This window comes from Panthera uncia, chromosome E1 (assembly GCF_023721935.1).
Source record: "Panthera uncia isolate 11264 chromosome E1, Puncia_PCG_1.0, whole genome shotgun sequence".
Lineage (NCBI taxonomy): Eukaryota > Metazoa > Chordata > Mammalia > Carnivora > Felidae > Panthera > Panthera uncia.
This window is the reverse complement of record NC_064814.1, coordinates 17,207,013-17,231,416: the sequence shown is the minus strand read 5'-3', so window position 1 is coordinate 17,231,416 and position 24,404 is coordinate 17,207,013. Positions and strand designations below refer to the sequence as shown.

The following is a 24,404-nucleotide window of genomic DNA, read 5'->3' as shown; positions in this document are numbered from 1 at the left end:
TATAAATGGAGATGGCTGGTTGCTTTCTCCAAAGATGCTATCTTGTGTCCTTAATGGAAAGTAACCAAAATTCTAGTGGGAAAGAACTGGGTTATACCTAACAGGGAACTGGCTGATTCAGAATGGGTTACTGAGTATTGTAGAGGACCTCCTTTCTTTTGGCTGGTAGAAGCAGGGATGTTTTTTATTTTTATTTAGTTAGTTATTTTTCATGTTTATTTATTTTTGAGAGAGAGAGAGAGAGAGAGTGTGTGAGTGGAGGAGGGACAGAGAGAGAGGGAGACACAGGACGCGGGGCTTGAACTCACGGATCAGGAGATCATGACCTGAGCTGACGCTGGACGCTCAACCGACTGAGCCACCCAAGCGTCCCATGTATTTTATACATAACTTAAAAATATTATTTTGTGTCTCAATATTAATAAAAATAAAACATACACTATAAAAAAAATAAACTAGCATTGCTGCTAATTTTTAAAGACAATTAACAGTAGATTCCCTGCTACGGTTAAACCTCAGAAGGATTGGGCTAAATCGTAAATCGTTTCTCAAAATTCTTCCCCCCCACCCCGGGGCTCTATCACAGGAACTAAATCTAAAGAAGTAGGGTCGCCTGGGTGGCTTTGTTAGTCTGCCTCTTGATCTCAGTTCAGGTCTTGATCTCTGGGTCATGATTTCAGACTCTGAGCGGGATGTGAAGCCTACTTAAAAAAAAAAAAAAAAAATCTCAAAAAGTAAACACCTGTGTCCTTGACCACATATCGATGTTTTCAGTGCTGGCGAGAAACCCCAACTCTGAGGCTTCAAAAATAAAACAATAATGTAATTTTGAGTTGAGACAAACTAATTTACTGGATTTCACTCTAGCGGCCCAACTGCTCTCATTAACTTGTTTTCCTATGCGTGTGGCTCATACTGTCAGAGCATTTTTAGGCGGGGGACCCTGTTCCCCATTTCCTGAGATCCTTTCCATCTTGGAGATAGCTTTCTATGCCTGTGGCTGTGGAGGAGGCTCCTAGAGTTAGCTGCCATGGATGATACTGGCTGTTTTCTGTGTCTACTGAGCTTTTACAAATCCTTCCCCTGTAGAAACAATGGGGACCTGGGCCGGAGGGCCTTTCCATATCCTGGAGAAAGCAGGACTTGTGACTGTCTTCTCTAGCCCAAGATTTCTCACCTACTTAGAATGGCATTAGGCCTGTGTCTGGCTTCCTCCTCGAAATATGGAATGTTATAATCATTTGAGTGGAAATCTCTAAGGCAGGCTGAGGCTCCCCAAGGAGATTTTGTCTCACCGGTGCTGTGGTTCTTTTGAGCAGAGCCTCTGACCATGGACGTGGAATACACAGAGGTGCAAGTGACCCCATCTGAGCCTTACCAAGGTAAACACCATCCCTGGAGCGATTCCCCATGTTTTGCTCTCTGCTTGGGTGTAGACAACAGAGTGAGGTGTGCTATGACCCGGGGACAAGGGTCCCCTCAGTCGGTCAGAAGGGGGGTGGTCAGCAGACAGGCCTGTTAGACGTGCCTATGACAAGAGCAGTGACCCCCCCGCCTAGGCTTCTGAGGTGTAACATTTCATTAATTATTGTTTACCTACTACTAACCATGAGTAAGTTTTATTGAGCAACTACTAAGCGCTAAGAAATGTGTTTGGTGAGAGACTTTGAGGGCAGCCTTACCCCTGGGCGTTTGGACTTTCCTCCAGAGGTATGTTCCTTGCCCAAACCTAGCATCGTCCTGAAAAAGTTGCTTGCACACTGAGCTTGTGTAAATGAAATGCACGTTTCGAGGGCTTGCCTCTTTAAAGGCATGCTTGGGTAAAGGCTCTTGAAAGTACAGAGTACCCTGCTGTGTAAACAGTGGCACTAGCTTCACACTTTAGGTTTTGTTTTCATGCGTGTGGTTCTCTCAGGGGCGGGCTGGCCTGGAGGCCACTAGTTCTGGTTCTGTGCTGGTTGAGACTGACTCAGAGTGGGCTGGTCCATAGCAAATGCTAGAACAGCAATTTCAGTTGCTTTTGGTCCCACAAAAAACCATGCATACCTTCCTAGCTCTCCACCCTGGCTTTCCCACAGGCCCCTGCGCTCAAAGGAGCTCTCCAAAGCCTTCCTCCCCTCCTGGGAAGCTCATTAGGGCTATTGTCATGCACCCCCCCCCCCTTCCTGCTGAGGCTGAGGCCACTGCTGTGTCTATTCTGCCTGGCAAGCTGAGGGCCAGACCAGGCATTAGCCAGAGCCACACGGCAAGGGCATCCCTTTGTTACCTCTAGCTCCATGATTTGGGAAGAGTTTGGGGTTCTTTCTTTCTTCCCTTGCTTAGGTTCTGGGTACCATGTCAGCAGCTATGAGCACAGAATCTTTCGGTAAGGCAGTCCCCGAAGGCCCCTAGGCTGTGTGCCGCGCAGTGGGGCACTGACCCTACAGTCTGCATTCAGAATGGCCCCCTAGAGTTGGTACTCCCCGATCTGCACAAACGCTACACAGGGCGTCCCACTTCCAAGACTGGACTGGACCTGGGAATGGTGGGGGCCATGGCAGGCCTGAAATTCTCTTCTTCCTTATTTCATGGTGAAGTGGTTTGCCTGTTGGCAAGTTAAGGGCGGTGTTGGACCAACCCCTGTGCCAAGTAGCAAAGGTACGCGTGCAGCCCGCGGGGCCTCTGAGGTTCCCTTTGCAATTCTAGTCTCGGTGGAGCAGAAGGCCTTTAGACGCCTCTAAGCAGGAAATTGACAGGTTCCATGTGGCTGGTGCAGAGGACAGACTGAAAGCAGACAGGGATGGAGACAGAGAGGCCCGTGTGTTAACACCGGGCAACAAGGGATGGGGGCGGAGCCAAAGTGCTGGCAGTGGATGGGTTCCAGATCTATTTTAGAGACATCACAACACTGGATGAATTTTATGGCAAGGACCAGGGAGACGGAATCACTACATGTTGTGTGAGTGGACAACTGTGTGGATGGTCATGAGGTCTGAGACAGGGAGGAACAGCAGGTTCAGCTGGGTTAAGTATGAGATGCCCAAGAGGAGACAGCACAGGGCTCTGGTGCCCAGAACTGAGTATGGGTTGGCTCTGGCTACAGGGGCTGGAAGGGGGCTCCCCTCCAGCCTTCTCTGGTCCTGCCAACGCCTGATGCACATGCCCGTCTGTCACTTGGGCTCAGTCCTGTGAGTAACAGCTTACTTCCCTTTAAGGGGACTTCAAACTCAGAAGGAAAGAGGAACCATAACAGGAGGGCAGGGCTGCCCCAGGGTTTTGATGATGTGTAGAAAAACTCTGCTGTCCCCACTGACCCTCCAAACTCCACTGGGAGCTCAAGGAGACAGTCCTGAAGCTCCTCACAGAGGGCCAGGCCCTGCCCCTCCGGGGCTGCTAGTCAGCTCAGGGCAAGGTGGCTTCATGAGCGCTCTGCCCAGTGCCTGGGAGGCCTTGGATTTAAAGTAGCTGATGGAGAAAGGAAGCAGGGTTTCTCCTTGGAGAAGCATCCATTTTCCATTCTTTTGGAAATGTTTCCATGTTAGAGTATCTGGTTTTCTTTTTCTTGCTTGAAGGTCGGGGGCGGGGGGGGCTTTCGAGGGAAAAGAAGTCCCAGGACGGGGTGAGGAGGGAAGCTTTTCTTGACAAGCTGTGTGCAGGTAGCCAGCCAAGTGGTTACCTTTCCCCAGGTTGCTGTGGGGGCCTCGGGAGAGCTAAAATGAGTGCCTTGTGGGTGGAAATGGAGAGTTTCTAGAAGATTCAAGTTGAGCTTTCAGAACCCAGCCTCGTTGGTGCTAAGGGACAGCAAGGGTAGGGCAGTCCTGAAGTGGGTGGGTGAGGAAAGGGCTCTGTGGGTTCAAGGCCAGTGATGAGTAAACTTGATCTGGTCTTGGCCAATCCAGTTCCCTGTCCTCAAAGCTCCCTCTTCTACAGCTGGGGTGGAGGAGGGGCTGGGAACCCAGTCCAGCTCTGACTCTGACTGGGCAGTTGCCCAAGGAGTCACTCGGGGGATGGAAGCCGGGTGGGAAGGAACTCGTTAAACCGTTTTGTTGCTTGTTTGCTGTGAGGCTAATTGCTGGGAAAACCCCATGACGTTGAAGACTTCTCTTTCTCTGTTAACAGAGAAAAACAGGAGCCAAAATAAAGCACCATCCGGAAACATCCCTGACAGCAGAGACAAACAGCCTGCTGGCCTGGGTTAGTCATTAGCAGGCAGCTGCATTGCAGGGGAGGTGGTGGCGAGCGGCCGGGGTGGGGGTGGGGGTGGGGGTGGGGGGGCTCCCGCCCATCACCGAAGGGCAGAGCAGGGGGGCAGCGGGAGGAGCCGCTGGGGCAGCTGCAAGTGTAGCTGCTCAGCCAAGGACGGAAACCAACAAGCTGATCTGCAGTTATAAGGAGGAAGGGAGTCAAGCGTGACTCTTGAGTCCAGAGGCTGTTAGCGTGTCCCCAAGGTGGCCAGAGAGGTCTACCAGCAACTCTTGTGTTCCGGGGGGCGGTGGAGCTTACAAGGGTGTCCAGGCCCCCACGTTGGCCACCCAGCCCCCTCCCTCGATTCCTTCCCTGTGGCCCCCACTCCCATTGTGGGGCGGGGTCGGAGGAGGAGCTGGCAGAGACCCCAGAGCACCTATATTGCTTATCACAGCATTGTCTGTCCCATGGCCTGGGGCTTCTGAAAGCTCCAGTGTGGGTGTGATTTGCCTTTTCCCTCCCGCTTCAGCTTCAGCTTCAGCTTCCACCTTGTCCAGCAAACAATAGGTGTCAGGATCATACTGAAGGAGTGACTTCCCCGGGCCTGACATTGAGCAGAATCCCTTGGGAATGTGAGAGATTCCCCAGGAGATATGGGAAACCCTGGAGCTTCCCTCTACACCCCCAAATCTGGTGCCACGGAGGGAGCCTGGTATAAGCATCTCTGCTGGCCTCTTAGAGAATGGCAGGTGTCCGTTCTCTAAGCTGAGAGCACCTGGTATCTCAGTCACTCTAGTGAGTACCAACTCCTGTTTGGTGCCCTGGGCGGGGGCCCATATGAAGACTTGTGCGAGGCCCTGGCCACCCAAAATGTCCCAAGTTCACCTGCTGGAGTCTGAAACACCCCCTCAGGCTTCCTCCTGGTGCTCAGGTCCTGGCACGGGAACCACCGCCATTCAGTGTCTAATGAATGACCATGATTTCAGTTCTAAAATCTAAAACCTCAGGGAGCAAGCGGATTATGCCAAAGCCTTCCTGAGGCTCGGGGGACCTGAGATAGAGGCAGCCGCAAACTCATTGACTGGTGCCGTCACTATCTCGTGAAACCTTTACGGGTGCCTCCAGGTAACTGCATTGACTGGGAGGTGCACCAGACCCCTGGAGAAGCTCCGGGCCCATCAGGGGACAGGCAGTCGTGGGGACAAATAACATCAGCGTGGTTGTGGACAAGTGTCCCCAAACTGCCGTGGGATCACAGGGGACCTAGCAACTGCCCTGGGCCCTGAGAAGGGGTGCATGTGTTGGGGTGTATGCAGGTGTGTGAGGGTATGTGTACCCAAGTGCGGAAGCAAAGCCTGTCCTGAGACTCGGAGCATGAGGAGGAATGGGGCAAAGAGAAAGGGCCGGGCCAGCGGTGAAAGGGTACGTTCAGGGTCAGGGGGCATCCCTGGGGCCTAGGGAGTCAAGAGTATCTTGGTGCAGTTAGAGTCCGTGGGCATGCCCCAGCCACCTGCCACCAAGAAAAATCACATGGCGCTGAGCATGGTGGCAGGAAGCATCTTACCCGGTCTGGGGCTTCATTTCCGGATCTGTAGAAAGAGAATGTTGGCCTCATGGCGTGAGCCACCTTTCTACAATGAGGCTTCCTTGTCCTTTGTGCAGGTGAGAGGAGGTGGGGGAAGAAGTGGGGTCCCATCCTGTTTCCCGAGGGTTCGTGGGTGTGTATGTATGTGCATGCTGTGTGTATACACCCTCTATGATTCATACAATGCATGTAGATACACTACGAGTGTGTGTACAAGTGTGTGTATACACAACCTGTACACCTACTTCAACTTAAACAGATGACCATATGGGTGCTTTGTCCTCCAAACCCTGGGTCTCCCCTGAGTGTGATCCATACCCTGGCTGGTCATCTGTGCGCCAGTCCAAAAGAGTCCAGACCAGAGGATCTCAACCCCGTCTGCCTATTGGAATCCCCTGGGAGCTCTTAAAACCCACCAATGCCAGGGCCACTCCAGAACTAATCAGAATCAGAATGAGGCCCACGTGTTGGAAATCAACTAGCCCCGCTGTCAAGATTTTAAGTGGTTCTCAGTCCCAGCTGATCCTTAACATCACAGATGAGGCCCAGGCTCGAACCCAGGCCTCGGGTGATTGGGAAGTCATAGCCCAGCCTCCTGGGAGGGGCGGGGAGAGCAGTTGGACACAGGAACGCACTGGCAGGGAAGGAGGTATGGGACCACTGAGCAGGAGGCTGCAGGCCTATGCTGGGAACCCCTCCCCCTGTGAGTGGTCCAGGTGGACCCATAATGGCCTGTTGACTTCATACTTCCAGACAGAGAGTGAGGCTACTTAGACCAGGATCTTGTAAAGCCAGGGAATGGCCTGGACTTAGTGGCATTAAGGTCTCCAGGGCTTGCTGGAGACAGGCACTCGTGAGGTGGGGTCGTGGGTAAGCAGGGAGCCTCAGACACTGTCTTGCTTCGGCAGTGGGCCGACCTGGTGCCCGGAGGCAGCTGTTGACCTGTGCTTGATCACTTTCCAGGTCTGGAAACCAAGGGCACAGAGACGGTGTATAGTGAAATCCGGAAAACTAATCCTGGTGAGTGAGGGCTTCTGACTCCCCGAGCCTGGGGGACGCTTCCTCCTGAATCATCCACGTGGGCCTTGGGAGTGGGCAAGGAGAAGGAGCAAAGGAGGCCCCTTACACCGAAGTTGTTGACTGTCTCTCCCCCACCACTCTTCAAATGTAGCCACGTGTTACATGTGCTATAATTTAGTCAATGAATGCTTATTAAGTGCCTGCTGCAGGCCAGGCAAATAGGACTTTGCATATTCGTACCCAGCTGATGGGATGTGCCCTGGTGCCACTGTGTGCTCACGTGACCCCGAGAGAAGCAGTGCGGCCCTGCCTGTTCTCGGAGGCCAACCAGTGCACCTCACCCGCCCCACTCCCCAACGGGCCCTGGTGCACGGGACCGGGGCGGGGGTGCCCGAAGGTCTTAGTGCTGTGCTTTGAAGACCTTGGGTAGCTTCAGCCTTTCTGAGAACCCCCTTTCTGCCTGGGGGTGGGGTACAGATCTGCCCCCATTTCCTTTGATTCTTCCTTTCTTTGATTCTAGACCCCAATTCAGTTCCCATCTCCATTACTTCCTCATGAGGAGCTCCCCCCAGGACTGAGCACAGTGCCCAAACAGTCATGGGCCTGGGGAAGCTCCCAGCAATAACGTGTGTGTGTGTGTGTGTGTGTGTGTGTGTGTGTGTGTGTAATTATTCTATTCCATCCTGGGTAAATGAATGAATACAAAGATTACTTTTAAATTCTGAAAAAATAGGGGCGCCTGGGTGGCTCAGTCGGTTAAGCGACCGACTCTTGATTTCGGCTCAGGTCGGGACCCTAGGGTCGGCTCCGTGCTAACAGCACAGAGCCTGCTTGGGATTCTTGCTTTCCCTCTTCCTCTGCCCCTCCCCTGCACTCACGCTCTCTCTCTCTCTCACTCTCTCTCTGTCTCTCAAATAAACTTTAGGATAAGTAAATTCTGAAAATCAGTCACAATCCAAAGGGCATAAGATTCTGGGGGAACTAGTCACTGTGAGTGTATCTTGCTTTGTATAACAGACCTGTATTTAAGTGGAAACTTTGGGAGAGCCTGGCCATTCCAAGTGCCGTCCCCAGACCAGCAGCCGTGGGTGTCTCCGGACCAGCCCAGCCCCACGGAATCAGAATCTCCAGAATCTGAACGCTAACAGGCTCCCAGATATCGCTGGTGCTGCCAGCGTTTGAGGAGCGCTGTCCTACCAGAAAAGCCTACTTTTTATCTTTTTATATTTAATATATATATTAATATATTTAATTTATATTAATTATATATAATTATATTAATTATATTATTATAACATTATATTATATTATAATATAATATATAATATTTATATTATAATATAATATTAATAATATTATATTATTAATATTAATAATATAATACTATATTAATTATATATATATAATTATATATATAATTAATATAAATAAATAAAATATATAATTAATATATAATAATTAATATAAATAAAAAAATAAAATATATAATTAAATATATTTTAATATATTATTAAATATATTTTCATGGGTAGAGCAGAAACCCAGCCTCCTTGTGGAACTTGACACTGACTGACTGACTTTCAGAAACCATCCCCTGGGGGCGTTTTTGGCCTCAGTGTCTCATTTTGTATTCTCAAAATATTCAGAGCCAGCAAAATGCAAATTCAGAAATAAATAGGCCTTCTCTGTCCTTCCAGTGTAACAAAAAGCTAGAGTTCTTGTAGGGCTCATGCTTGGTCCTGTTAGGTAATTTTTTTTTTTTTCCCAAGACATTCTCTTATTTTTTTTTTTAATATGAAATTTATTGTCAAATTGGTTTCCATACAACACCCTGTTGGGTAATTGTGTGAGAATTGTATGAAACCCCTCTGCTCTTCTTATGGTCCCTGAAATTGTTCATTTTGGGTCGCTTTGGTTATGCAAAACCTCACATTTATTGAGCGCTTACTGTGTATGCCAAGTGGTCTGTGTTACAATATCTCTTTCAATCCTCACATTTAAGTCCCATTTTACAGATGAGGATACTGAGGCATAGAGCAGTGAAAACACCTGACCAAGTTCACACAGGAGGCAAGTCCCCAGACTGGCCCACCCTGGACCTGAACTCCAGGCTCCTGATCAGGCTCCCGCAGGGATCCCCCACCCCAGGACCAGAGGCCTGGGGGTCTGTGGTGGCCTGGGCCAGCAGCTGGAGGTCCTTTACAGCTGGCTGGCGAGGGCCACACCCAGTGTCAGTATGAGATGCCCTGCCCTGAGACTGACAAAAGACAGATTAACAAGGAGAAAAACAGTGATGAGTAAGTCCTCAGTGTGGTTAGAACTGGGGGCTTCTTTAGCACGTTAGGCAAGAACAATACATTTGTGGAGAAGTGACAAAACAAATGGGAAGGTAAATATCTGGGGGAAACAAATGGAATAAGGTTTGTTTAGGCAGGTCCATCTCAGCACCGCCTTTCTGTCATCTTGGAGGCCAGAAGCCTTCCCTGGGAGAGGGACTCATGGCTGTCTTCATTTCCCAGGAACTTCGGCTTCTGGTCAGATAAGGGAAACTCCTGGAAGGCTTCCTTCTGCATCCTCCGGCCCCAAATAATCCTGTGCCAGTGTGGCATATTCGGGGGTGGCATTTACACCTGCTTTAGGGCAGCTGTTCAGACGGTTCTCCGTGCCTGAGTCCTCAGTCCCCCACCCTGGGAATCTTGCTGCTCCCTCTGGTCTAGGGCAGGAATGGACCCCAGGGGTTCAGGGTGGTGAAGGGCCCTGTTTTGCTCGCAGACATCTGAGCCCCAGTCCTGGTGCTGCCCCTTAGCAGCTGTGTGACTGTGACCAAGATGCCTGACCCTTCTGAGACTCCAGGTTCTTCAGCTGTTGCATGGAGATGATATTAAATGAGAAACAGGGGGTGAGGTTAGCTTGGGGGGAGATGGGGCTAATTACCCCAGGCACGAGTCCGTCTACTATCCCTACCATACGGCGAGCGTCCAATCCGTGTTAGCCAAAAGATGCAGGAGAAACTTGAGCCCTAGGGTTCAGGGCAGGGACCAGGCACAGCCGTCTCCCTCCCCACCCCGACTCCCAGCCAGAGCCCCACTTGGGCCATCAGGAGTCAGCTGGGGCTGGGACTCCTCTGTAACCTGGTCTCTGAACAGGCAGCTGGCTCCTGCCCCAGCGGTTGCGGGTAGAGAGAGCCCTGGGTGTTGTAGCCAAAACCACAGTGCTGCTGTGAAAGTCTGTGTGCTCACCTTGCCTAAGAGGCTCCCGTCCTGGAGGCCAAGGGAGCTGCTGTTTCCCAGCATTTCCTGCTCGGTGGCTGCTCCAAGGCAGGAAGCTGTAAGCTCCTCAGTCCTCTTCCTGTTCTTTCTTTCTGTCCCTCTTACTGCGAGACGCCTGCTCTTTGTTCAGTCCTCAAAACCATCCTAGGGTTGATGGAGGTTTTACTACTGTTCCTGTCCTGCAGATGGGAAAATGGGCCCGGAGGCTAAGTAACTCATCCCAATCCTAAGGCCAGTGATGGCAGAGCAGGGACTCGAATGCCAGGAGCCCGGCTTCACGTTTCCTCCCGGTCCTGCCAAAGGGACTGCCTGCTGCTGCCCTTTCCAGCTTTGTTTGGTTTCACATTACCATCCGCTTAATTAGAGGATTCAGTTCTATTAACAGCCTGGGGGTGCCTGGGTGGCTCAGTTGATTGAGCGTCTGGTCTTTGACCAGCTCAGGTCAGGATCTCACAGTTCATGAGTTCGAGCCCCGTGTCGGGCTCTGAGCTGACAGCCTGCTTGAGATTCTCCCCCTCTCTCTGCACCTCCCCAATTCACACGATCTCTGACTCTCTCAAAATAAATACGTAAAGTTAAAAAAAAAAAAAAAAGAGAGAGTAACAGCCTGGTATGGTCTGGGTGACCCTGGGTGAGTCGTGGAACCTCTCAGAACCTTGGTTGCCTTGTCTGTGAAATGAGGGGCAGGGGCTCAAATGTAGATGGAGCATTCTCCAGGTGTGTTAAAACACAAATGGTGTGGTACCACCACCCAGACTTTGTGATTTCAGTAGGTCTGGAGTGGGACTAATTTGTATTTCTTTTAGTATTTTTTTAAAATGTTTATTTATTTTTGAGGGGGAGAGTGAGCAGGGGAGGGACAGAGAGAGAGGGAGACACAGAATCTGAAGCAGGCTCCAGGCTCTGAGCTGTCAGCACAGAGCCCGACGCGGGGCTCGAACCCACGGACCGTGAGATCATGACCTGAGCCGAAGTCGGACGCTTAACCGACCGAGCCACCCAGGCACCCCAATTTGTATTTCTAAAAAATTCTCACATGTTGCTGCTGTTGTTCTGGGGACCACACTTTTAGAAGCATTTTCTAGATGCCCTCACTTCCCTTCTGATTATACCTCTGTTATGTTCTGCTTCTTGCTTGAAGAGGTAGGGTCTTTCTTACTCCTCAGCAATCCTGAAAGGATACTGGAAGGACTGGCCTCAGGGTTGGCCAGCAGAGAGAATCTTCCAACTCACGTACATACGTGCGTGTGTGTGTGTGTGTGTGTGTGTGTGTGTGTGTTGGGGGGAGGAGGGTGACACACAATAAAATAAAGACCTTGGGGGAGGTGGGTCTCTGGACAGGTCGGTGAATGGGCTGAGTACAGAGCTAAGGCTTATCTAACCTTTCCTTCTTAATTTTTTATTCTTCCCATCTTAATTTCTTAGTTCTCCCCACCTTCCAACCAGCAGCACGTCAGGGCTGACTATTTTGGGAAATGGCTCACAGGGCGTAGTTCTGGCTCTTAAACCCCCCTTTTCCCCTGAGTGATACAAAGGAAAACTGCTCCTCTAGATAAGGGAAAGGGCATTGGGCAGGCCTGCCTCCAAGGAACAGCCCCAGGGCGGGAATCTGGACAGGACCAGCGTCCTGGAGGGAGCGACGTGGACTGCTGGCTCATGAGTGTGGGGGCATCTGTAGGCTGTGGGGGGAACCAGGTCTTTGCAATCTTGGCTTTAGGCTCTAAGCTCACGGCTTTGGTTGTGTGTTTTAACTGTGACAAAATACACATAACACCTGCCATTTTAACCACTTTTAAGTGTACGTTTTGGTGGCATTAAATACATTCACGTAGCTGTATAACCATCACCATCCATCTCCGGAACTTTTTCATCTTCTCCAAATGAAACTTTAGACCCAGTAAGCAATAACTCGCTACTCTTTCCAGCCCCTGGCAACAACCATTCTACTTTGTCTATCTGTGAATTTGAGCAAGCTCAGTGCTTCTGTATTGAGTGAGGTGGTTGAATGGATGATCTTAAGTTGCCTTCCGGTGATGACGTTTGGAGTCTCAGTGTCTTGGCATTTGGAAGTCATGGTCATTTGTCTATGCTTTGGTCCATCCAAAACCATCCCTCTAAATGTTTTGTTCTAAGCAACTTCTAAGAGTCACTTCCTAGGTCCCTTGGAGGCAATTCTAATCCTTTACTCACCCTTGACTCCAAGACCCAATAAGTATTTGCTTCTACTAAGCCTGAGTTTTCCCTCCGAATCTGAATTAAATCATGGAGCTCAGGGGCCAACTCACTGTGCTTCTGGTACGTTTGTTTTGGCTGGAGTCCAGCTGGATGGTTCTTTGCACTGTAACCCTAAGAGGAACACCCTGAGTGGAAGATAGAGACTAGGGTTTGGTCTCAGCACTGCCCTTACCCAGTTATATGACTTGGCTCCCGACCCTTACTTCTCCCCAGGACATCAGTTTTCTTATTAATTTTCAATAAAATGTCCCTCCCCCATATGGAATTGTCACAGTGAACACCGCAGTGTTCCTCGGGAGTGTGTGTAGGTGGATAAGCACTGCGGTGGGCAGGTGGGTTCAATAAAATTGGTATCTCGTCCAACTGAGTATCCTCTGCTGCGTCGTGGCCATGGTTAGACAGGTCTGCTCTTCTGTTGGGAGCCTACTGTTTTGTTGATGGAGAGCTAAGTTAACATCTTATCCCAGCAGTCAACTCAGTCTGGGACAAAGAAACCTCTGATCTTTGAACGTTTCCCTTTCCCAGCTGTTAGGTGATTCCTTACAAACCGTTAGGGAAAGAAGGAGAGGGGTTCTCAGTACTAGGAAATTTATATCCAGAAGAGGCCCAATTGAGAAAAGCCTAAGTAGAAGGGACAGCAAGCCCTGGAACGCCCCCAGAACTGGTTGAGAAAGAGCTTTTGCATTTACATAACCATCAGCTTTCTTAAGGTAAAGGAAAACTTGCCGATAATTTCTGGTAAGTTAGATCTGCAAGGTTAGCACTTCAGGCTCTTTGAAGTACTTATTCCCTTTTCAATGACTTGCCTAAGATGAGGATTTGGAAATTCCAGGCAGCAACAGTAGCTCTGGTTATGACTTGCGGTTTGGCTTTACAGAAATGGGAACTAAGCCTGTGTTTATGCCTCTTCTTAAGCAGTAATGTGGGTGGTCCTAAAAAGTGAGCATTTGAAGGAAGTAATCCAGGTTGGTTTGGTACCTTTCTCTCTTGAACACTTAACTGGAACCAATTTCCTCCCATCCCCTGTAACCTTGGACTTCATACAGGATGCTCTGTTACTCACCTGAGTTCTCTTGATTTAGATGGTGGTGTCCTTCAGGGCTTGCTCATAGCTTAGACACTCTCGGTTGTGGCGCAACCTGACATCAAAAGCCCCCCACCCCACCCGCAAGCACGCGCCCCCCAAACCTCTCTTTTTACCTGTCATCAACTTCCTCCTTCTCTGACTAATCCGGGGAAAGGTTTGATTTTCTTCTCCTCCCCTTGCTTTTCTGGTGACAAGAACGAAAAGAGAGCAATTACAGGCTGTCTATGGCTTTCTCAACAACTTCACTCAGCCTGGCTGAGCCTTGTAGGAACCGCAATTTCTGGCTCATCAGGAAAGTTTGTATCTTCACTCCGATTCGGGACTTCACCTTTTATAGTGCTCTGGCTTATTCTGAAAGTACTTTGTAAAATGGCCCGCAGGTCATCCAAAGCAAAACCTACTAATGTATATTTACACTGGATTTTAACAGAAGAGTGAAGTGGTTTACTACAATCAGCAATGCAGTCAAGCTCTTTCACTATGAAAGAACTCAGGTCTAGGAGTCATCGGCCCGGAGCACTGGTTCACAAGGCAGGAGACATCTTTGGTTGTCATAATTGGGGGGGGGAGGAAAAGGGGTGCTATAGCATCTAATGTGTGGAGGCCAGGAATGCGACTTAACATGTTACAATGTATGGGACAGTCCCCACAAGAAAGAATGATGCAACCCAGAGGTGCCTGGTGGGCTCAGTTGGGAGAGCATGCAACTCTTTTTTTTTTTTTTTTTAATTTTTTTAACGTTTATTCCTTTTATGAGAGAAGGTGGGGGAGGGGTAGAGAGAGAGGGAGACACAGAATCTGAAACAGACTCCAGACTCCAAGCTATCAGCACAGAGCCCGACGCGGGGCTCCAGCTCCCGAAGCATGAGATCATGCCCTGAGCCAAAGTCGGACGCTTAACCAATGGAGCCACCCAGGTGCCCTGAGAGAGCATCCAACTCTTGGTCTCAGGGTCACGAGTTGAAGGCCCACGTTGGGTGTAGATATTGCTAAAAAACAGTATGTAAACTCTAAGAAAAAAAAAGAAGAAGAAGAAGAATGATCCAGCCCCAAATGTCAGTGTTAAGAAACCTTGGCTTCTCGTAATTCACCTCCTTGTGAGTCCTCCAACAGGAGAATTGGTTTTCCTCTCTAGATGCCCCGTGCCCACCTCCACAGGTGTCCTGGGCACATCCCACTTGACAATGCCAGGCCCTGGCAGAGATGCCGGGTCCTGCTCCAGACACGAAGTTATGCCTTTTGGGGTTGGACCCAGCCATCTTCCCACCTGAGGATCTGCTCACTCGGCCTTCACATTCTGCTCGCTCTTTGGTGTTCCGAATGTTTCTAAAGGGGCAGAAGTCTAATATACTAAGAGTAGCTGTCATCAAGAAAGAACCACAGTGCGGAGGGCCTCTCACAACCCCTGTGGGAGGGAGAAAAGAGCACTTGAGAGCCGGTCCCCACCCATCCTGTGTGGCACTGAGCCAGCCAGCCTGGCGGACACTGCCAGCCCTGCCCCCCTCCGGTGGGGGGGTGCGTTTCTTTAGTTCAGAATCTAAGAGGGTAAAAAAGTAGTCTGTGAAAAAAAAAAAATAGGTACTACCCACCAGATTCTATTTTTGCAGTGATTGCTCTATTACCAAAAAGAAAGTAGCAAAAACTACAAGTGGGCATAAACCTAGGGTTTCCTTGAGTATTATTAGCATATTTGAAATTTTCCGCCTTTTGTATTCATATTACTAAGACTAAGTAATAGTCTAAGACTATTACAGACCTACAGACTAAGGCTCTTTCCCTCTTAAGTCTGATTCCAGAGCCCTCGGGGGTTTTGGGGGAGTGGGCAGCACGGGGTCCTTCAGGTCCTCCCGGGTCGGATTTGGGCTGCAGGTGGGAGCCTTGCCCGAGCCTCACTCAATGCGTGGAAGTTTACACAATGGCTCGACTTCGTGTGGTCCGGCTGATTCATCCATTTGGCTGTTTGACGTCTGCCTCTGGCCCAGCCAGGACAGAAGGGGGCCCCTTAGGAACTTCTGGCCCCGTTCCCTCTCCAGGGGACGCACAATAGGGCTGTGATAAGACAGGGCTTGAGGGGGAAGTGGACTTTTGGAAACAGGATATTTTTAAATTAGAGAGAGAAACAGAAGGGTTGTGACTCCCGTTGTGACAGGTGGGCCCCAAGACTGCCCAAGACTCAGAAGGGACTGGGTTTGAGGTTGGGCGGCCTCGCAGAGCCCGAGGCCCCTTGGAGTGCATCCACCTAGTAGCCCTGAGGACTCAGGTCCGGTAGGTTATGGCCCTCCTGCCATTGCCTCTTCCACCTTCAAGACTGGCTGCCACCCCAACACCCACATACGCTCTAGGCATCTTTCCCAGACAGCAGGAGGTCCCCATGGTTTCTCTGTCTTCAGGTCTGTGTCCAGCATGGACTGTTTGGGGAATCAGCCCCGGCCGTGTGGGCCGCTACCCGATTAGAAACTGCAATGGGTGGGGGCCTGCTCCTTTCCAAGGGCAAACCACAGCCCTCTCTCGCCTGTTGTAGTGAAAACCGGCTCTAACGAACAGTGGCGGGATGGCTCGCCCCCCACACGACACCTCCCGTTCTCCTTGGCCTTTCTTCACCTCGCTCCGATCTTCCTGACATTTGGAAGGACCTGGCAGGCCCATGTTCATCCTTGCAGCCTGGCTGGGCCAGCAGGTCCTGGCGTGCACCCTAGCAAGAAGACAGGGGGGCCTACAGGGGAAGGGGGAAGAGGTGGCCCTGTCATTCCAGGCAGCGCTTGGGCTGTCTATCCCGAGAGTGGTGGCAGTGTTTATACCTTCTCCTCCCCTGCTCCCACTTGTGGGGATGGAGAAGCTACTATGAAATAAGGAAATAGCCTTATTCCCAAAGAGGATGTGGCAGCACTATTTACATCTTTTTTTTTTTTATTAAGTTTATTTATTTATTTTGGGAGAGGGAAAACATGAGCAGGGGAGGGACAGAGAGAGAGAGAGAGAGAGAGAGAGAGAGAGAGAATCCTAAGCAAGCTCCACGCTGTCAACACAGAGCCTGACGTGGGGCTCGAACTCAAGAAACCGTGAGAGCATGACTTCAGCCGAAACCGAGAGTTGGACACTTAACTGACCGAGCCACCCAGGCTCCCCTGGCAGCACTATTTAAAACAGCAAAAACTTGGAAAGAACCTAAATTTCTAAAGTAAGGAGCTGGATGAGTAAACAATTGTACACCCATTGAATGATTATTACACAGGCCACTCCCAAGTATGTTTAAGAAGGTACCAGGAAATGTTTATAAGATCACGTTATGTAAAAAGGATAGGCTAGAAAATGGCATATGTTGTATGTTATGACTCAGAACCAAAAGCCTACGGGAGAGCAGAAAAAAACTGGGGGACAAAAGTGTCAACAGGGTTTAAAGAATGGAACAAGAGATCATGCTTATCGGCTATTTTCTACTCCTCTATAGTTTTCAGTTTTTTTCTTGAAATAACCTGAAGTACTAATTAAAAACAAGAGCAAAAAAAACCTGCTGGGATGCCTGGGTGGCTCAGTCCATGGAGCATGCGACTCGGGTGTTTGCAGTCATGAGTTCCAGCCCCACATTGGATATAGAGATTACTTAAAAAATAAAATAAAATCTTTGGGCACCCGGGTGGCTCAGTCGGTTAAGGGTCCTATTTCAGCTCGGGTCATGATTTCACTGCTCATGGGTTCGAGCCTCGCGTCAGGCTCTGTGCTGACAGCTCAGAGCCTGGAGCCTGCTTCAGATTCTGGGTCTCTCTCTCTGCTCCCCACCCCTGCCCCCCCCCCCCCCACCAGCTCACGCTCTGTCTCTTCTCGCAAAAATAAACAAACATTTAAAAAAAAATTAAAAAATAAAATAAAATCTTAAAAAAAAACTGTTTAAAATGTCCAGTGAGCTTCCAGGGATTTTAATATGCTTGTCACATGGAGTGTAGAGCCCAGAGGAAGCTGTCTGTGGGCAAAGGAGCCATACAGCTGAGCACCCAGTAAAGCTCTGGTGTCTCCTTCTGCACCGCCCCCACCCCCTGCCTTTATCCATGGGGTTCCTGAGATGGTTGGGGGGTGGGGGGAGCCTGATGTACTCTCTGAATCGCTCACCCTCCATGTTATGCTTTGTTTTGCAGATTTCGTGGAAAACAGATATTCTGTAAGTACACATTTCACAAACAATTTTTTAAAATGGTCCGTTGAACAGTGAACTATTTCCAAACTCAGCCAGGTTCTGCATTCCCACAAATCACACCCCTACAGCGGCCTGGTCTGTTTTAGACCAGGAGCCCCGGGCAACAATAGCCTAGATGTTGTATGGAGGGTGTTTGGTCATCGGGCTGGCCAGGTTTTCTGGGCCTGGCGATTTCAAATATTCTCTCCCACTGTTTCCATCCTTGCATCTCAGTCCTCATACGAAGAGAGACCCCCTCAAAGGATCAGGAATCTAGAACATATAGCCCCCCTTGAGCGAAGTGCACATTTCCTCCTAGTTCAGGTTCAGGCTTTGGAAGTGAGGCAGACATTGTTGTGGGGTGGGGGGAGTGCTTGGAGGAAGGGAGGATCCAACAGTGCATTTGAACTTTGAACTCTGAGAGCCTATGCCAGTCACCCTGACACACCAGGCCCTCTGCTGCAGAGGCCACTCAAGGTCCTTGACCCACAGAGGGAATCAGATGAGTTAACACGGATGAGAAAGCAAGGTGATGATAGCTCACCAGAAGCTATGGAAATGCAGAAGAAAGACGGTTCTGGTTAGGGTCTCCTCCCCACGGAAGGGGTCACTGGGATAGGCCGTGAGGAAGGGGTCCAACCACAGCAGCAGACCCAGGTAGAAAGATCAGCAGGAGTAGAGCCACGAGGGAAGGAACAGTCCAAGCAGCTCAGGGTGATAGGAGAAAGGACATCCAGGAGAAGCACTAGGAAGAGGTCAGTTAGGGCTTACATGCAAAGGACTCAAACACCTCATTATGAGGTTTTCCTTTTTTTTTTTAAATTTTTTTAATTAACATTTATTTATTTTTTGAGAGTCAGAGAGAGAGACAGAGCACGAGCAGGGGAGGTGCAGAGAGAAGGAGACACAGAATCTCGGAAGCAGACTCCAGGCTCTGAGCTGTCAGCACAGAGCGTGATGCAGGGCTCAAACCCACGAACCGTGAGATCATGACCTCAGCCGAGGTCGGTCGCTTAACCGACGGAGCCACCCAGGTGCCCCTGAGGTTTTCACTCTGTAGGAAATTGGGGATTCAGGATGCTGCTACTTGGCAGATGGAAATATATATATTTTTTAATGTGGAGGTCCAAGTTCAAATTTTGCTAAGATCTGTCTCCTCCTATCTTCCCACTCCCAACCTTTTGATGAACTACCCAGTAGTTTAGGGGTTAACTGGGCAGCTGGTATCTTGAGAAATGAGGAGCTGCTGCTTTAAGGTCTGGGAAGAAAGAACCTTCGGCAAGATTGCTGGTAGCCTTTCCAATGGGCCCCCTGGCTTCCTTTGTTTTGCTGGAGTCTGAATTCTTATAAAACAGAGAACTCATTATGCCTTTGACGGCAGGAAACCACTGACATTCTTCTTATGGAGGAAAGCTATCAATTTAAGGAAAAGAGGGATAAAATGAAGGTCTTTTTCTAGCCTAAACCCACCCCGACTCCTGAAACCAGTGACTTGCCTTGGCAAGGGTCCGGAGCCCAATTTATAGGTGCAAAAACTGACGGCTGAATCGGCAGAACAGCCTGGCTGGGGTGTCCCAGCCAGGTAATAGCAGAGCCAGGACTAGAACCTAGGTCCCCAGATTCCTTGGCTAGTCCACAACACAAGACTCCCTCCAAGAAGTGACATCATTGTTTCAGCTATCATGGCCTTGAGGGAGTGGAAAGTGAGATCTTTGCTCCATAGGCAACGTGGGACCCAGAAAAAGAGATGCTCTCCTGCTACAATAAACATAGCTGTGTCCTCCCCAGGCAAGTCTGTTGAACCTGCAGGACTGACTTATTTACTTTGTCTGCAATCCAAACGGTCTCTCTGGACAAAGGCTCTGAGCTCCAGGACAGATAGAACTTTCCTTTTCCCCCAGGAGCTGGCCCGTGGATCCAGAAGTCTGCTCCCAGGATGCTCCTGAGAGCTCCCCCACCAGCTGGTCCTGCCCTCCCAAATAATAAAGACTTTTGGCAGGAGCTCAGGGGTTCCCAGCCGTTGGGAGAGAGATTTTGACGCTTTAAGCGAATACAATTTGTTTAGAAAAGAAGGAGGTATAGTTTTCCTAATAATCAGCTGGTGAGGGTCAGGAGAAAATTAATCGAATTGCCCAGCAGGGAAATGGGAGGGGATTTCCTTCCTGAAATCAAACCTGGCGATCATTCCCAGTAGTTTAACGGCCGTTGCTTCTGAAAACACATTGGAGGAAATATCTTAACAATGAGATAGCCGCTTAGCCAAATACTAATTTAGTATTGTTTGACTTGCTTCAATGGCACATTCTGACTTCATTTTTCCTCTGCCATTTTTGCCTTGTTTATAAATTGTGTTTGTGGCCCAGGCAGACAGATAATGTGAAAGAGAACACCTTGTACTTAAAAGAAAGGGGTGAATCTGGACCTTCGTGGGTCTCGGGATCTTGGAGACAGCCTTGTCTTCTTACGGAAAAAAAGGAAGTTCCCAGTTACAGCTCACCCCCTTCCCTCCTGGGAGCCAGCAGTGGGAACTGGAGTCTGAGCTTCAGCTCTCTGGCCATCTTTTGGGTGATCCTGCCCTCCTCCAACTAAGCTTTCCAATTCGTGAAACAGAGATGGTGAGACCCCCAAACACAGTAATAGCTCCCTACTAGAAGTTTCTTAAAGGTAAAATGAGGAACACGTGTACAAAGCATTTTGCAGTGTACCACATAAATGCTACTTGATGGTCTGTTTAAAGTTCTTTTCATCACTCTGGCAGTATGAGGCACGAATGGGAGACTTACTTCATCTTGGCCCTGAAAGGCCTCTTCATGGGATTCACCCAAAGCCAGGCTTTGACTTGGGAATCAGACACCCAGCTTAAAACCTAACCTTTCCATGATTCGCTGTTTACCAGCTGAGTCACGCTGGGCAGATGTCTCAGGGCCTTTGTTTCCTCATCTGGAATTGGAGATAATAACCACCCCCACCCCACCTGGTTGTTGCAAGGATTAAATGAGCACCTATCACAGACTTGGTTTATTGGAAGTGCTCATAAGGGGCACATTCTATTTTTATTTTAAGTTTATCTATTTTTTTTTAATTTTTTTTAACATTTATTTATTTTTGAGACAGAGAGAGAGCATGAACAGGGGAGGGTCAGAGAAAGAGGGAGACACAGAATCTGAAACAGGCTCCAGGCTCTGAGCTGTCAGCACAGAGCCCGATGCAGGGCTCAAACCCACGGACTGTGAGATCATGACCTGAGCCGAAGTTGGACGCTTAACCAACTGAGCCACCCAGGCGCCCCAAGTTTATCTATTTTTTGAGAGAGAGAGTGAGTGGGCAGGGGCAGAGAGCGAGAAGGAGAGAGAGAGAGAATCCTGAGCAGGGATCTCAGTCCTGGGCTTGAACCCATGAACTGTGGGATCGTGACCTGAGCTGAAACCAAGTGCTTAACTAACTGAACCACCAAGGCGCCCCCCCCCCCCATAAGGGGCACATTCTAGAATCGGGAAGTAGAAAACCCAGGGGTGTTAGAAGTAAAATGACCTTTGAGAGCATCTATACCATGTTCTGGCCCGAAGTGGGGCGATTTCATGGCTGTTCTTGGGTGGCTGACAGCTGGCCTCTGATTTAGATACAAGGAAGGACAGGTCTTGGATGTGAGTATGTTAACCTTTACTTCAAGGTCCGGTTGACTGTGACCCAGCCCTTCCCATCCGTGGGGCCAGTCCTCCTGCAGCTACCGAGTGCTCGCCTCGCCTGGCAGAGGAGAGCAGAGGCGTTTAGGGAGGGACTTGGTCTGGGGCCTGCAGGAAGCCTGGACACCAGGGTCACCCCTCTGGGCAAAGCGGAAGAAATGAAGGTAGCTGCCAGCGCTGGCGGGCCTCCAGCCCCTTGGGGCCAACACAGCTCTCTTGGCCCGCTTGCCAGGGTCTCTCCTGGCAAAGGCAGAGGCAGAGCCGTGGCCTGCCAGCTGGAGCCCTTGGGACCCGCATCCTGTTCTCAGAGGCTCCTCAGAGGCACAGGGACCAGAACAAAACAGGGACCTCAGCCCCCACCATCAGAGAGCCAACCAGCCTGGCCATGGGGCTCCCAAGACGCTGGCTGATCCCCACAAGTGCCCCCACTTGTGTGCCCACGAGGTCCACCTGCACTCACAGAGGATCGGGTCACGGACTCATTTGCTGCCTGCCCCTTGGGGCCCAGGGCGCCTTTGCTCCAGCATTTCCATCTGCCCTGCTCTTGCCCCCGCGCTGCAGCCATTCATCCAAACCCGCCTCACCTTGGAGGCTGGCTCCACGAAGCCTTCTGTGATTCCCTCGTGGCACAGCGAGGGCGTCTCGCCACCTCTGAACTCCTGCAGTTTGTTATGACCTTTCCCACGTGCTAACACTGTTTGTCAGTAACGGATAGGATATAAAATTCCTGGCAGGTTCTTGCGTCCTCGGTATAGATAACAGTACTCGGGTCAGATGGGGGTCCAGTTACTGGTGGATACGGAGGTGTCAACAACATCACACAAAGCAGTTAGAGAACACTGCAGGATGGCGTGCGGAATCTGGCTTTTGTTTTTGTTTTGTTTTTTTACTTTTTTTCTTGGGGAGGGGGCAAAACACACAACAGCAGGTACCATTTTAACCACTGTTAAGTGTACCGCTCAGTGACCTTAAGTACATTCACATCGTGTGCAACCATCAGCACCCTCCACCCACAGAACTTTGTCATCATTCCAACCCAAAAGTCTACCCATTGCACACTCATTTCCCCCTTCCCCGCAGCTCCTGGAAATCACAGTTGTCCTTTCTAGCTCCATCAGTTTGACTACTCTGGGTACCTCGTGTAAGTGGAATCACACAATATTTCTTCCTCCTGCGTCTGGCTTCTTCCACTTCATCTTTATGACGATAAACATCCTCAGTGTTTATCCGTGTTAAAACTCTTTGATTTTGCGATTAAAAAAGAAAATGGGCTGGGTGGGGGGGGGGTGCCTGGGTGGCTCAGTCGGCTGAGCATCAACTTCACCTCAGGTCATGATCTCACGGTTTGTGAGTTCGAGCCCCGCGTCGGGCTCTGTGCTGTCAGCTCGGAGCCTGGAGCCTGCTTCCCATTCTGTCTCTCTCTCTCTCTCTCTCTCTCTCTCAAAAATAAATAAAAAACATTAATTAAAAACATTTTTTAAAAGAAAACGGGTGTGCCCGGGTGGCTCAGTTGGTTGAGCGACCTACTTCCACTCAGGTCATGATCTCCCAGTTTGTGAGTTCGAGCCCCATGTCAGGCTCTGTGCTGACAGTTTGGAGCCTGGAGCCTGCTTCGGGTTCTGTGTCTCCCTCTCTCTCTGCCCCTAACCCACTCGCAGTCTGTCTCTGTCTCTCTCAAAAATAAATAAACATTAAAAAAAAAAAAGTTGAAAAAAAAAAAAAAAGAAAAGAAAACAGACCTAGAGAAGCCTCAGCTTGTGTTAGAAGCAGAGCTGGAGCAAGAAGCCAGGTCTCTCTTAACTCTACTAGTCTTGCTCTGTAGGTAAGTGTGGCACCCACGGGGCAGAATGCTGGGTGTTCAGTGGGTGCTTGACAAAGTTGGCTGATAGCCTGATGTGCAGTGCGCGTCTACAGGCAGTGGAGGTCACAGCCCTGGGTGGAGCTGGTGTGGAGAGAAGGGAGAAGTGAATGTGGGCAGGAGCTGACCCCACAGGGTGGAGGTACCAGCGGAAGACGGAGCTGTCAGAGAGCCTTTGTGAAGTGCTTGCTGCAATATTGCTTATCCCTCCTCCAGGCCAGTCTTGAGCCCTGAAGGGTGTGACCATAGCTTGTCTTCTCTTGTCTCTGCAGAGAACGGAAGGCTCCCTTGATGGAACTTAGGGCGGCGAGGACAGATGTTCCTCCTTGGAAGGACACCCATGTTCCAAGAAGAGGAGATCATTCCTGTATTCCAAGAGCTCTGTGCATTTATTTATGAACCTGCCCTGCTCCCACTGAACAGAGCAATTCCTCAGGCCAAGTCACCAGTTCTGAAATCCATCTGCCTACATTTATGGGGGGTATAAAGAGATACGGAGGGGCTGGTTAAGTCCCCCCACAGCGCCCCCCTCTCACCAAGCTGGGGCATCCTCAGGAGTGGGGAGCCGCAGAAGGAGGTTCAGGGTTAAACGGCCATTGGGATATTTTGAAACTTGAATATTTTTGTCTTGCACGGAGATCAAGAACTTGTCCAAGTATCTTCACACACAGAAACCATTTTTTTGTTTTGTAGCCAATCGCTTCTAGCGAATGGCTGGGCTGAGGGGCTATTTCTCTCTCTCTCTCTCTCTCTCTCTCTCTCTTTGCCTTTGGTCCTTCAAAGGCCTGTGGTTCTGGGTGGTCCTTGTTCCTCGGAAGTGAACAGCACTGACCAGACAGCGCCCCCTGTTCCCTCCACGACCTCGCCTGCCACAAATGTCACAACAAAGCTGCTTGGGAGCGACCCCTTTGAGATGCCAACCTGAAGATCAGGTTCATTCGGGGCAATGCACAGAAGAGAAAATGAAGTCGGACAGAGCACAGATGTTCTTATGCTGTTTTTCTATACCCTTTCTTTCTTTTCCTTTACCATGCTGCAGGCTGCAAGATGGGAAGATGTTTGCCTACAGCAACTATTGTTTTTAATAGAAAAATGAAATGCGTATTTTTCTTACTAATTTTTTTTTAATTTATTCCTTGCTAAAGAAATGGTCCCCTGAGGTCTTACGATATTTCTGAGGGTGTCTTGAGGGGGTGGACGAGTAGCCGCGGCCATTTTGCGGGGGAATTTCACTAGTGAGCACACCTAGCTGAGATCATTTTCCCCCCACGTCCCGTCCACCTCAGTGACACAGCTGCAGGGTATTGCATTAAATAAATTTGATCTTTACTCTTC

General features: G+C 49.8%; 1 protein-coding gene across 11 annotated transcripts in view; it reads left to right on the top strand.

The window, feature by feature from the left end:
* PECAM1 (platelet and endothelial cell adhesion molecule 1) overlaps positions 1–24,182 on the top strand; it is a 74,061-nt gene extending 49,879 nt beyond the window's left edge. For 3 of the 11 annotated variants that reach the window (XM_049637649.1, XM_049637650.1, XM_049637651.1), the window contains 5 exons: positions 1,320–1,382; positions 4,099–4,173; positions 6,713–6,769; positions 17,491–17,513; positions 23,342–24,182. In XM_049637649.1, coding sequence (XP_049493606.1) covers positions 1,320–1,382; positions 4,099–4,173; positions 6,713–6,769; positions 17,491–17,513; positions 23,342–23,371 — 248 coding nt within the window. In that variant the 3' untranslated portion in view covers positions 23,372–24,182. Of the gene's footprint in view, positions 1–1,319; positions 1,383–4,098; positions 4,174–6,712; positions 6,770–17,490; positions 17,514–19,891; positions 20,144–23,341 lie in introns of all 11 variants that reach the window. The other 8 variants (XR_007459312.1, XR_007459313.1, XM_049637653.1 and 5 more) reach the window with 8 other exon arrangements.
* Positions 24,183–24,404: the final 222 nt, after the last annotated feature.